At 40.4% G+C, this 12,633-nt stretch overlaps 1 protein-coding gene across 1 annotated transcript in view; it reads left to right on the top strand.

Moving 5' to 3' along the window:
- Nucleotides 1-12,633, top strand: part of PREP (prolyl endopeptidase) — a 166,648-nt gene that overhangs the window by 89,809 nt on the left and 64,206 nt on the right. The window contains exon 9 of the mRNA XM_074948177.1: nucleotides 11,918-12,115. Coding sequence (XP_074804278.1) covers nucleotides 11,918-12,115 — 198 coding nt within the window. The remainder of the gene's footprint in view (nucleotides 1-11,917; nucleotides 12,116-12,633) is intronic.

Genomic DNA, 12,633 nt, shown 5'->3' with positions numbered 1-12,633 from the left:
TGGAAATCTGTAACTCAACATTCTGCTACCTTTTCATGATCTACTTGTTAGCCGTATCTTCTCCTTTTCTGGATATGAACATAGCCTGAATTTGGTAAAAACAACCATCACATTATAATGGAAATAGATTTTGTGAGTCAGGATTAATAAATATGAAACTCTGCCAGTGTCCTCCAGTAGCAAAAATTTTCCACAGAGTAAAAAGTAATACGTCATACTGCATTTGTAGTGAAGTTAACAGCCTAACTAACAAAAAATACATATACCAAGAGATGAGTGAATTTAATTTGGCTTTACTGACCCAGTCCCCCAGGTACAGTTGGCTGTGGGCTTTAACTTGTGTTTGAAAACCCAGTCCTGCATTACAAGTTCCATGAAACTTTGAAAAAACAAATGTATTACAATAATATGGGTTTGTAAATATGACAGATGTTTAAAAGCACAGAGCATAAAGAATTATTCATCTGCATTCTTATTTTGAATCAGTCTCTCCCAAACAGTAAGCAGTGTCAAGGTTTACTTAATTCTCAGTAGGCACTTCACACAAAGTAAAGATAAATTTAGAACTCTAATCAGTGAATGAAGGGGAAAAAAACAAATGACAACCATTTAAAATGAAAATAGCTAAGTAAGGGCCTGAGGACATCTGCATCTGCCATGAGATGCATTCCCACCCAGGCCCCCCCCCCAACTGGAAAGCATTTGTATTGTATTACATTTAATTCTCAGAGAGTCTAAACCTTGGCAAATGTTTGTGAATTAATTAATATTAAAGTGCAAGTTTAAAAGCCAACAAAGGCAGTATTAAGTGTGTCGAGGTCATTCATCAGAGGGATCTCGGAGCAATGTAAGATCTTGCATACCACAGAGCTTGTTTAAGCACAGCAAGGTGAGATCAGTATGAAGTTTAGATTATCTCCCTCAGGATGGCTGGTAACTGGATTCCTAAGGCCACTCCTCCTTCCCCACTTCTTCCCCCAAGGCCCCATCCTTGTGCTGCCTCTCCCCCCAAGGCCATACATCCTTCAATTTGCTGTCTTTTATATTTTGGGGATAAGGAGTTAGTGTTCCCTTGCCACCAGTGTGGCCACCTCCAAAAGTATTTTTTTTAATGCATATATTCAAATATATTGTGATAGCTCCCAAAGGCCCTACCCAGGATCATGACCCCATTATGATAGGAGCTGTAAGAACAGATAGGAAGATTGAATATGCCGTTGAAGCAGGTTATGCTAGATTTTTACTGCTGGGGACTGGCAATGGTATAGTGAGACATAGGGGGGAAGGTAAAAATATGAATTTTCACTGGTTGAAATGAATTTTTTTCTTCTCTAGACACTACATATCACTAATTTCCCCCCTGCATGCTTGACTGAGGGAGTTTCAAGCTATCCTTTTGACAAAGTATTGTTCATTTTCCTAGGGCAATGATATTGATCTTTGTCAAAATCCTGTTGAATTTAGCTGCGCTTATAGGGCCTCCCTGCACCTGGCATACAGGGGATTGTTGGAGGAAAGAGTCACGCTGCTTAGGCCTTCAGCATTTCACCAGCGCGGAGGAAAGAAGAGTAGACAATAAAGCCACAGAATGTATTTCAACCCTTAGTCCAGAGCACAAGATGTGAAATGGCTTCACTCCCCCTCTGGAATGTGTGGAGGAGGATTCCTCCCTTTTGGAGCTCACCTGGGGCCCAGTTACTTGCCCCTAAGCAAAGGCTGTAAGAAGCAGATTTTAGTAAACTTCAAAAGCAGTTATACATTGCAACTCAAAAGAGAGGATGGAGTTACTTTAAAAACAGTTTAAAAACATAGGGCTCCATGTTTTATTATTTGCCAGTGACACTGAATCAGATGTGCTCCTTTACAGGTGAAACAATGGTGGTTGATTTTATTGTTTTGTTTCTCCCTCCTCCCCTTTACTGATGGCCTTGCAGAAATTCACCATGCACTGTGAGAGTAAAGCAAGATTCATTCCATCATGTACATCTTCACTATAAATAAAGGTTCTGCAGGCCAGATTAGGCCCTCAGCTACATCTGTGATACTGCTGGCTTCAGGTGTAGGGTTGCCACCCATCTGTGTTTTAAACCAGACAGTCCATTTTTTGGCTTCTATGTCCGGGTACCATTTAGGATTGCCAGGTGCCTGGTTTTCCATGGGAAAGTCCTAGCAACCCTAAATGGCACCCAAACCAAAAGTCCAGCTACTGCAGGGTCATTGGAGGTGCCAGGTCATTAACCCGCGCCAGCCCCGGCTCAGCTGGGGCCACCGCCTACCTGCAGACAGGCTCCTTGAGATGATCCAGCAAGCAACGGGGGAAAGTGGGGAGAGGAGTGAGTGATGGGGCTGCAGCCTTGGGGGAAGAGGTGGGGCCTTGGGGGAAGAGGTGGAGAAGGGGTGGGGCCTTGGGGAAAGGGGCAGGGCCTCGGGGCTCCGGGTACCAGCCATTAGAAAGTTGGCAATCCTCTTCAGGAGTAACTGGCTGAAACTAAGTAAAGAATTATTTTGGTAATGCACAAGCTACAATAGAGCCCTCTGTTCATTCAGTCATAGATAGATGTATTGGCTTTGCAGGGGTACCAAGAATAAAGAGCAGTCGTTAAAGTGAATAGATAGGACTCTGAGTTTGGAGTTACCTGTAATGATTTCTAAATATTCTATCTTGAACGGGGTATTGTGGTGTTTTATTGTATGCATATATTGAGTTTATTCAATAGCAGGGCTGACAGGAAATGCCCCCAGAAAGGCAAAGGGGGTTCCTGATATACCCTTCACCACAAACACTTGAGACTGTGCAAGAGCTGTTCACGTTGGTGCCCTGGTTTGACCCCTTGCTAGGCCTGCCAGCCATGTCTCCCTCGGAGTTACTCAGTCTTTAGAGGAATGAGGAGTTCAAAGCAGCCTGGAACGGTTAAGAGAGACATTAGACAAATTTTGGGGGAGACTAAGACCCATCTCCCCAAAAGATAGGGGTCTGGGGCAAGATACGCTGTGGGGTAAGACAGGCCTTTTGCTGTTTTAAAAAGCCTTATTCTCTTATGCTATGCTTTGTTCCTATGGTTAGATAAAGAAGACTTTTGTTTTAAGAAGGCTGTTCTGAGTTATTGTAATCTACTGGTTGCAGATTCCTGAAGGGAAGAGCCAGACTCACTCAGACTTGCTGGGCAAACACAGGATACTGTAGCCCAGCACCTGGTCTAATTGTGGAAGAATTGCATGGTTCCACCTCAAAGAGAGGTAAAAGTCATGGGGCCTGATACCTGTCGGGCGGCTGCAATCTGGGAAACTAGAGAGGGGACAGAGGTACAGCTAGCCCAGGGGTGGGCAAATTACGGCCCGTGGGCCGGATCTGGCCTGCCAGCCATTTTAATTCGGCCCTCGAGCTCCCATTGGGGAGTGGGGTCTGGGGCTTGCCCCACTTCGGCGCTCCAGCCTGGGAGCAGGGTCGGGGGCTGCTCCACACGGCTCCCAGAAGCAGCGGCATGTCCCCTCTCCAGCTCCTACACATAGGGGCAACCAGGGGCCTCTGCACGCTGCCCCCAGCCCAAGTGCCGCCCCCTGCAGCTCCCATTGGCCGGAAACTGTGGCCAAAGGGAGCTGCAGGGGCAGCGCTTACGGACGGGGAAGCGCACAGCAAAGCCACCTGGCCATTCCTCCGCGTAGGAGCCAGAGGGTGGACATGACACTGCTTCCAGGAGCCACTTGAGGTAAACGCTGCCTAGAGCCTGCACCCCTGAGTCACTGCCCTGCGCCCTAACCCCCTGCCCCAGCCCTGATCCCCCTCCTGCCCTCTGAACCCCTCGATCCCAGCCCAGAGCACCCTCCTGCACCCCAAACCCCTCATTCCCAGGCCCATCCCAGAGCCCGCATCCCCGAGCCGGACCCTCACCCCCACACACACCCTCTGCCCCAGCCTAGAGCCCACTCCCGCACCCTGAACTCATCATTTCTGGACCCACCCCAAAGCCTGCACCCCCAGCCAGAGCCCTCATCCCCTCCCACACTCCAGCCCCAATTTCATGAGCATTCCTGGGCCCGCCCTACAATTTCTATACCCAGATTTGGCTCTCGGGCCAAAAAGTTTGCCCACCCCTGAGCTAGCCCTATAACTGACAGACTCTGAATAGAAATATTGAATGGGTCTGTTGAGTAAAAAGGTGCTCTTTTTACGTAGTTACTTCAGACTTAGGACTCAGAGATGAGTTATGTTCCTGGCTGTCACAGATTTAAGTGACCTTAAGCAACTAGGTTAACATTTTTGTGCCTCAATTTCCCCATCTCCAAAATGAGAATAGCAGCACTTCCCTACCTCACAAGGTCTTGTAAGCTTTAATTCAGTATTTTAAAGTGCTTTTATTCCCTCATGTAGAAGATTATATACAAGTGCAAAATGTTATTTATTTTATCACTTTTTTTTTCTCAGTTTTAAGCTTCAGATTTGGAGCCTGTTAACATTATAAATACCTAAGCCTTGTCCTGTAGGCATCTTTTTTATGGCAAAGTTTAGTAATAAAATAACCTTTCTGTCATTATTTTGCTGTTGGTATAACACAGATTTCTAATGGCATTTTTTATTTAAATTCACTGTAAAGCACCCTTCCAAACCTCTGGGCATTGTCCAATCAATATAAAACTTAAGTGCAATGTGTAAAAAGGTCTGTACATTCTTGCAGAGTTTACTTGTTCAATGCTTTTAAGTATATAGTGCATTGCAATGGAGAGACAAGAACAGAAAACTAAAAACTCTATAATCAAATATATTCCAGTAAAAATAAGATTATAGCAAAACTAGGTCAGAGATCAAAATCAAACTTTGGAATCAGGATCACAAAATTGTTGATCCTGATGAGAAGGGATTGTTATCTCTGTGAGTAATAACTATATGTTTATTCCAACTATCAGGAGACTTATGCATTCCATTACTTTCATGTTGTCTTTAAAAATATCCATGACTTTTTACACTGGGGAGTTTTGCATGCAAATGGAAAGTGGGTGAGTGAATGGATGCATGAATATTCTTGAGGAACAGTAGCATAAACTTTGTTCAGAGCCTTAAGAAAATACACTGTGAAATGCACACAAGGCTAGTAGGGAGCAGGGAATTGGCAGCTACCCAAAGGACCAGATTGGTGAGTTTGTAGTAGAAACCATTTAGTAGCTGGGGGTGTGGCTTAGCCCCAGAGTTTCCTAGCAACAACTCTGAGCTGCCTGTGAGATGCTCATGCAACCAGAGCATGCTCAGACCAAGAGACAGTCCATGAGCCACAGGAGGAGATGTTCTAGTCCAGAAGCACATCTTTGTCTGACTTTTCATGACCAGGGCTACCACAGGTCCATCATAGCCTTTTTCTCAAAAGATACCATGGCAAACCTTTACCAGTCATGATTGACCAAGGCATAGCCCTGGGTTTCTTGAGAGGCTTAGTTCTCCAGTGTTTGCAGCTTCAGAACAACTTAGCACTTTTTTCCTCTCTCACACATGTACGGCAATATGGGTTTTCTGAGAGGAGGGGTACAATCCTAGCCTTGTTGAAGCCAGTGGGAGTTTTGCAACTGACCTGAAATGTGTTAGGATCTTATTTTTAGGGTGTCCATTGCCTCCTTTTTGTGTGTTTATTAGATAGGTCCATTTATAGTAGTATACATACACAATGAGTAATGCTTTATTCTGTAAACTGTTAATATTGTCTTTGCAGGTCTTCCTACACATAAATAACTCTAGGCTTATTGTAGTGGGAAAAAGTGTAATTTTCTGTGAGTTCTACAAACATGACTGTTACTCTGAAATGTGGACTAACTCACATGGCAGAAGAAAGAAAAATTACACATGAGCAGCTGTCTTTGAACTCAGGCTTTGAAGCTCCATCAAAATGTATCCCTTATTAATGGAGTTGAGACATGTGCTTGCTCAGGAAGTGAGTTTGATGTTTCCTCTTAGGAATTATTTGCACATGGATCTTGTCTTCATTTTGGTTCTCTCTTCTCCTCCATCAGTGATTCAGCATAAGAATGTCAGTATGCATCTATACAGTTGGATTGCTTGACATGATGTGTCCAGCACTGCAAAAATAAAGTGTCAGCACTAATCTCTGTACCTTAAGTTTTCAGGATGGATTTTTGACGTGAAGGAATTCAACATACTGTACCTAAAACCATATTAAAATTATTAGGAGGGAAATTTTGTTGGTGGAACAGACACATCCTTGACCCCAATGAAATACATTGTACTAGAGGGACTCTTTTTTGGAAAATATCAACACATATTTATAAAAATATGGTCTGGGCAATCTCTCCTAAACTGGAACTGTTAACACATTTCTGAGCTCCTGGCATTGTTCATGACTAATATTCTATTCTAAGCCTCTCTCCAAAGCCTAGAAAAAAACAGCTCAGTGCTGAAAACACCTTATAGATTGGTTGTGAGAAAATCCACATAAACCCCAATGTACAGGCAGTGTGTAGAGTTGCAACAGAACTCCTCTGTGCTCTCTCTGTAGTGGCTTTGAGTCACTGTCCCTGCAAAATTTAATATTGTGTAGCCATTCTTACAGCTCACCTCCAATAGTCCCCTCATCTTACGTAACCATTCCCACCCCCAAAGTAGGCCGGGGGGCCTTGAAAACACAGCTTTGCCCTTTGGGGGAATTTTATCCAAGGAAAACAGCATTCAGTATCATAACAGCAAATTCAGTTCTATAACCATTTGCAACAGCGTTATAAAATGTGGTTTGTATGGGTTTGTTTAAAAGTCCTTAACCAGCTTCATCTTTTTCTTTTAGCTGTAATATATACAGTAGTTTGTGTGAATGTTAATAAATATGTGCCAGAGAATATTATGATGGCTACATACTGGTTAAAAAGGAAACTATGGATATACAGTCTAGACTATAGAAGTTTCCTTGAGGTGGAAAGAAACCAGTTAAAGCATTCTGGATACATGCTTTGCTTGGAGTGTCAGCAAAAGAGCTGAGGTTGTGGGCTTGACTACAAAGTACAATAGTGTCTTGTGTCTCCAATTCTCAAAACAGAGATTAGGGTACAGAGAAATTCAGTTCATGGTTTTATATAGAGAAATGGTTATTATTAACAATTCAGCATTATTTTAGTTTGATAATTTAGCACTTCACTTAGATGTGGGCTCTTTACTGTTCTTTTAAGTGTGGTTCAGTTTTTTTCTTTCTGTACCTGTATAGCCCATATCTAGTATTTATTTTCTGTAAATACATTGCGGTGGAGACTTGCAAAAGTGCCCTATGCATTTATGAGTATAAGTCCTGTTGACCTTCCATGGGACTTGAGCTCCTCAGGCACATTTGAAAATACTCCCCCTCCCATCCCCCCATCTTGTCATCTGTTTTTTCCATCTTGTGGAGATTATTTATAACCACATAATATACTAAAGGGATGAATAAGAGCTAATACCACCACCTTCAAAGCATGCTCCTCAATATTTGTAAGAGGCATCAGTGGAAACCAGATGCCTTTGCCCTGAAAAATGGAAATGCTCTTTAAGAAAAGGGAAATTTGGTGGAAGCGTAAAGCTAATTAATTTTAACCTGTATTGAAAGGATCCATCAAATTTAATTCTGTGGCCAACTAATCAGAGACGAATCAGTGATTGTCACAACTGTATTTTAAAATGGAGAGCTTTCGCTTGATATTTTTGATGGGGGAGGTAGTATCTTCATAAAGAAAAGACTAAATAAATATTTTTGCATGCATGTTATGGGTTGTACCCAATTCTGAAGTTAATCTGTGGAGCTCTTTCTATATCATTTTGTACAGCTTTGAGATGCAGAACATTTTTAATATAAAATTTGAGAATATTTTAGGTATAGAAGTACGTTGTCTACTGGGAACACAAATTGCACTTTCGCAGCCCATACTTGTATTGCCTGACCATTAAGTCAATACAATAACTTGTGTTGCCAGAAGTAGAATATTTCCCTTATTGCATTTATGCTTTTTTCTTGTTCATATTTTTATTAATAAACCAAAGTTATAAAATGAACTAAAACCAATCTGCAGCATGGGGCACGGGTCATTTGCTGGAGGATTCTCTGCACCTTGAAGTCTTTAAACCACGATTTGAGGACTTCAGTAGCTCAGACATAGGTTAGGGGTTTGTTACAGGAGTGGGTGGGTGAGATTCTGTGGCCTGCGTTGTGCAGGAGGTCAGACTAGACGATCATAATGATCCCTTCTGACCTGAAAGTCTGTGATTCAGTTTGAACTCTGGCATCTTGCAGATTCTCCAGTTTTATTCAAACTGCCTATTGTGCAGTGTAAAAAGAGGCTATATAATAATGTAGTATTTCTTATTTTAGTTAGAGCTACATAAGATGCTATAACTTGAAATGCATAATAAGATGTAAGAAATTAAAATGTAAAGCTATATTTCATTATCCGTCCTCACTTATAACATTTATTCCCCACCACAGCAATGATTACATAGCAACTACTATTTTATAGAGTACCACACTTCTCTCTGACAGTATCATGTTATTCCAGGTCATGGCTCCATGATTAAAATTCCAGCTAGTATTCCAGTATAAAGTGTCTGGTTTTAGGTTTGGCCTGAAAGTTGCCAGGTTTACATTAAAAGAACAGGAGAATTTTTTTCCCCAAAATCTGAAGAAAATGGGTCAGTCACTTGAGTTGCATATTTAATGTTTAAAATAACATAACTAAAAATTTAAACCAATGTCAAATTTTCATTGGCCCTTCAGGAAAGAGGGTGAGGGAAAGTGAAGACTCTGTACAGTCATTAGGATTCAGAGGTGAGCAGGAGCCAGGGTGTCACGGCAGTGGAAGGACGGATCTGACCCTATATAAGGAAAAGAAACAGTTAAAGAAGTTAATGCTTTATGGACAAATTAGTTTTGACCTACGATTCTTAGAGTTTGTTATCCTGATCTAAAATTATGATGACGAGGAAGAACATAACATATCCTGGAACTTTTGTTCTGAAAATTGAATGTGCAAACATGTTTTTAGTCTGTGTTCAGCTTTACTCTAGTTGGTTTATAAAGACTGTTGGGGGAACCCTGAATTCCCATAGAGAGTTTAAAACCCAGGGTAACCTGTAAGATGGGTCTTTGTCATATTTTGGTTGGTTTTGTTTTGCTTGCTTTGTTTCTGTGTTGATTTTCTTTGTTTTCTGTTTCAAGTTTATACAGCAGAATCTCAGAGTTACAAACATCTCGGGAATGGAGGTTGTCCATAACTATGAAATGTTTGTAACTCTGACCAAAACGTTATGGTGGTTCTTTCAAAAGTTTACAACTGAACATTGACTTAATACAGTTTTGAAACTATAATATGCAGAAGAAAAATACTGCCCCCCCCTTTTTTTTTTTTTACTAGTTAACATTTAACACAGTACTGTATTGTATTTGTGTTTGGTTTTTTTGTCTCTGCTGCTGTCTGATTGCGTAGTTCCAGTTCCAATTGAGATGTGTGGTTGACTGGTCAGTGCGTAACTCTGGTGCTCTTAACTCTGAGGTTCTACTGTAGATGCAAAAACTGTTGGTCTTGATGTTATTTGGGTTTAACAACCTACCCTTAGGCAATCCTAGGTCTAGTCTTTGTCTGCTCATTTAATGGCATCTCTGCAGTTTCTTGCAACCAGGAGCCAGGAGAAAACTTTGTCCAACAGTTGGACCTTGACTGTGATCCAGCCCTCCAACCTGACCCAAATAGACAAAGTTCTCTTCCTACCAGGGAAAGAAGCCACAGTTTTGGCCTGAAGAAGACAAGAATCGTTATCCACTTATCACCTGGCAAGAGAAAGGAGAACTTGATTTTATATTTTTCCCTCATCTCCTTTCTTATCCTTTACCACTGTATGCATTTTGTCAAAATTTGGTTGAGGACTTGGCAAAGGAACAACTGTAAGTGATAATGTTTTAGTTAGTTGCCGACTAAGTAACCCTTTTCCTAAATGACAGAAATACTTAGCAAGAAGCTGGTTTTTGTAAGCTGATTTTTCCCCTCATGTGTAAGTTAATAAAGAAAGGCTTATTATGTGGTTAATAGGGATCTAAAGCCTATGGCATGAGAGAAACCCCAGGCATTTTAGGACATACTAAGAATGGTGTGCCCCAAGCAACATCTAATCTGTAAGCCAAGGCAGAGCATCCAAGTACCCAGGCGAATGCCACATGACAATATGTGATGTGGAAAAACTGGCACTGTAAAGAGCTCATAAGCTTCCCAGGGTAGGGGGTTGGAAGGGTAGAATCAGGTACCTTAGGGATAGAGCTGGTCTAAGATTTTCCGACAGACCAGTTTTCTGTCAGAAAATGCTGATTCAATTAAGTCAAAACATTCTGCAGGGTTACCAGCTCAGAAATTTTAGAAAATTCCATTTAGGTTCTTCTGAAACTGAATGTTTCAAAATTTCCATCCCATGGAAAATTTTGCATTTCTGATTTTGTTTCAATTTAGAATGAAAATTCTTTCAGAAATGCAAAATTTTCCACGGGATGAAAATTTGGTTTCTGCCCAGCTATCTTCCCTGTCTGGGAAGTCATAAACGCTGTACTGGCCTTATATTAGATTAAAATGTACAGACACACACGTGCTTGCTCGGAAATTAACTTTTATATTCTGATGATACCTAGAGGCCTCAACCAGGTTGGTACTCATTGTGATATGCACTGTACAACCATGATAAATGACAGTCCCTGCCTCTGAGAACTTATAATCTGAAAGCCAGTTTGTATAAGCAATCTGTGTATGTACCCCATAGGAGGTGAATGAACTGCAGTGTGGTCTGTTAGTTATATGTTGCAGTTCAGTGAGGATTTGTGAAGGTTTGTAGCTCAGGTTGGAAATGTAGGTGATGTATGCTGGATGGTTATAAGAGGATTTCTCGATCATGATTAGACTCATTGGAAGGGGCGGAGTTAAAGTTGGTTTTAACTGCAATGTAATATTTTACATTTGTACATTTTAAGAGATTATATTAAGTGTGAAGATGTTTGAATATTTATATTTCTTTACTTCTAAATGCTTAGGTTTTTCTTTTTCCAACACCATTGCTTGGTATATTTTAATTAATATCAAAGTAACAGCATTAACTAAAAATTAGCTCTTGTCCTTTAATCTGTATACTTCAAAATAGCTTCTCTTCATACTTAAAGGTTTAGTACTTTTCAATATTAAGTATTAATAATCTGAAAAAGAAGTATATGATCTTTGTCTTAACTTCATAACATTAGTGTTCTCAGAACACTAGCTTGGGACTCCATGGGTTCCATTAGGCATCCTTAATCACATTTAGTACTTATTTATAAGAATAGTCTAGTGAATCCTTTAAAAGATACAAAAATGGCTATGTACTGTACACAGCTGTTTACCTTTTCATTCTCATAAATTATGTTTGCACAAAAGCTATGGTTTAGTTTTCTATCTCATATGCTTCCATAAATAATTTTCCTGATATATTTTTGACAGAAGGATTACCCTTTTATGAAGAAAAAATTGTAAATTTTGTCAATACTTTTGTCAGATATAGCTTTGAAACACTGAACATACAATAGCAACATGAACCATTAAACACTGAAAACAGAAACACCTTTTAGTTTGTGTACATTAATTGCAAGGGGTTTGAAAAAATATTTGTTAGAATGTATGTTCTGAGAATGTACGTCTTATGAATATTACAGCTCTTTCCTGGAATCGTGTCTTTCATATTTATATATAACTTTTGCTGGTATTTTGAAGAACTGTTTATTTTCAGAGCTGCAAGGAAACTCTGAAGCTTGCAGAATTGTAATCAGATATATGCCATAAGAGGTTTTGTGTGTTTTTAAAGCAATTTTTAAAGTGAGTTATATTTAATTATTTAGTTCCCACAGTAGTTGCAGGATTTTGTTTCACTTTACTTTTTTTTTCTTTACCACTTTTACAGAATGGGTTGCTTGTGTTAGGTCCAACTTCCTGGTTTTGTGTTACCTGCATGATGTGAAGAATGTTCTACAACTTCATGATCTAGCCACTGGCACACATCTCAAGACTTTTCCTTTGGAAGTTGGCAGCATTGTGGGATATAGTGGCCGAAAAAAGGACACAGAAATATTTTATCAGTTTACGTCCTTTTTATCTCCAGGTAAGGTTATTTCCTCAGGTGTTGCCCCTTTTACAGGGTACCTGCCCAATGGATCTTTAATTTAGGAAGTACTGTACACATAATGAGATTGAATTGTGGCTTGATCTTTAGAGACATAGAAAAAGGTGCTTTCCCCTAAATAGTGTGTTGTAGTTTGGACTGTGCATTTAAAATATATTAATGGAGAAAACTCTTGGATCTCATGGATCTACAGTGAGTTAATATGTTGGGAATCTGGGTTCAGAAATGACTCAATATTACAAGGAGTTCTATGGAAGATTACAACTTTTTGCTCATTCTGTCCTCTCAAAGAAGGGAATTAGTGTTGCTTTCATAGCACCAATTAGAGGCTGTATGAATGTGCTTTGAGCAGAGCTGCATGATCATGTAAAACTGGTCCAGATAATATCTTTTGACCAGCCCACAGATACCTAATAAACTGTCACAGAGTTTAGGGCTAAAAGAAACCTAGTATGACCTCCTGTATATTGCAGGCCACCATCACCACCCAGCACCTG

The sequence above is a fragment of the Natator depressus genome, chromosome 3 (genome assembly GCF_965152275.1).
Source record: "Natator depressus isolate rNatDep1 chromosome 3, rNatDep2.hap1, whole genome shotgun sequence".
NCBI classification, from domain to species: Eukaryota; Metazoa; Chordata; order Testudines; family Cheloniidae; genus Natator; species Natator depressus.
This window is presented reverse-complemented; position numbering and strand designations above follow the sequence as displayed.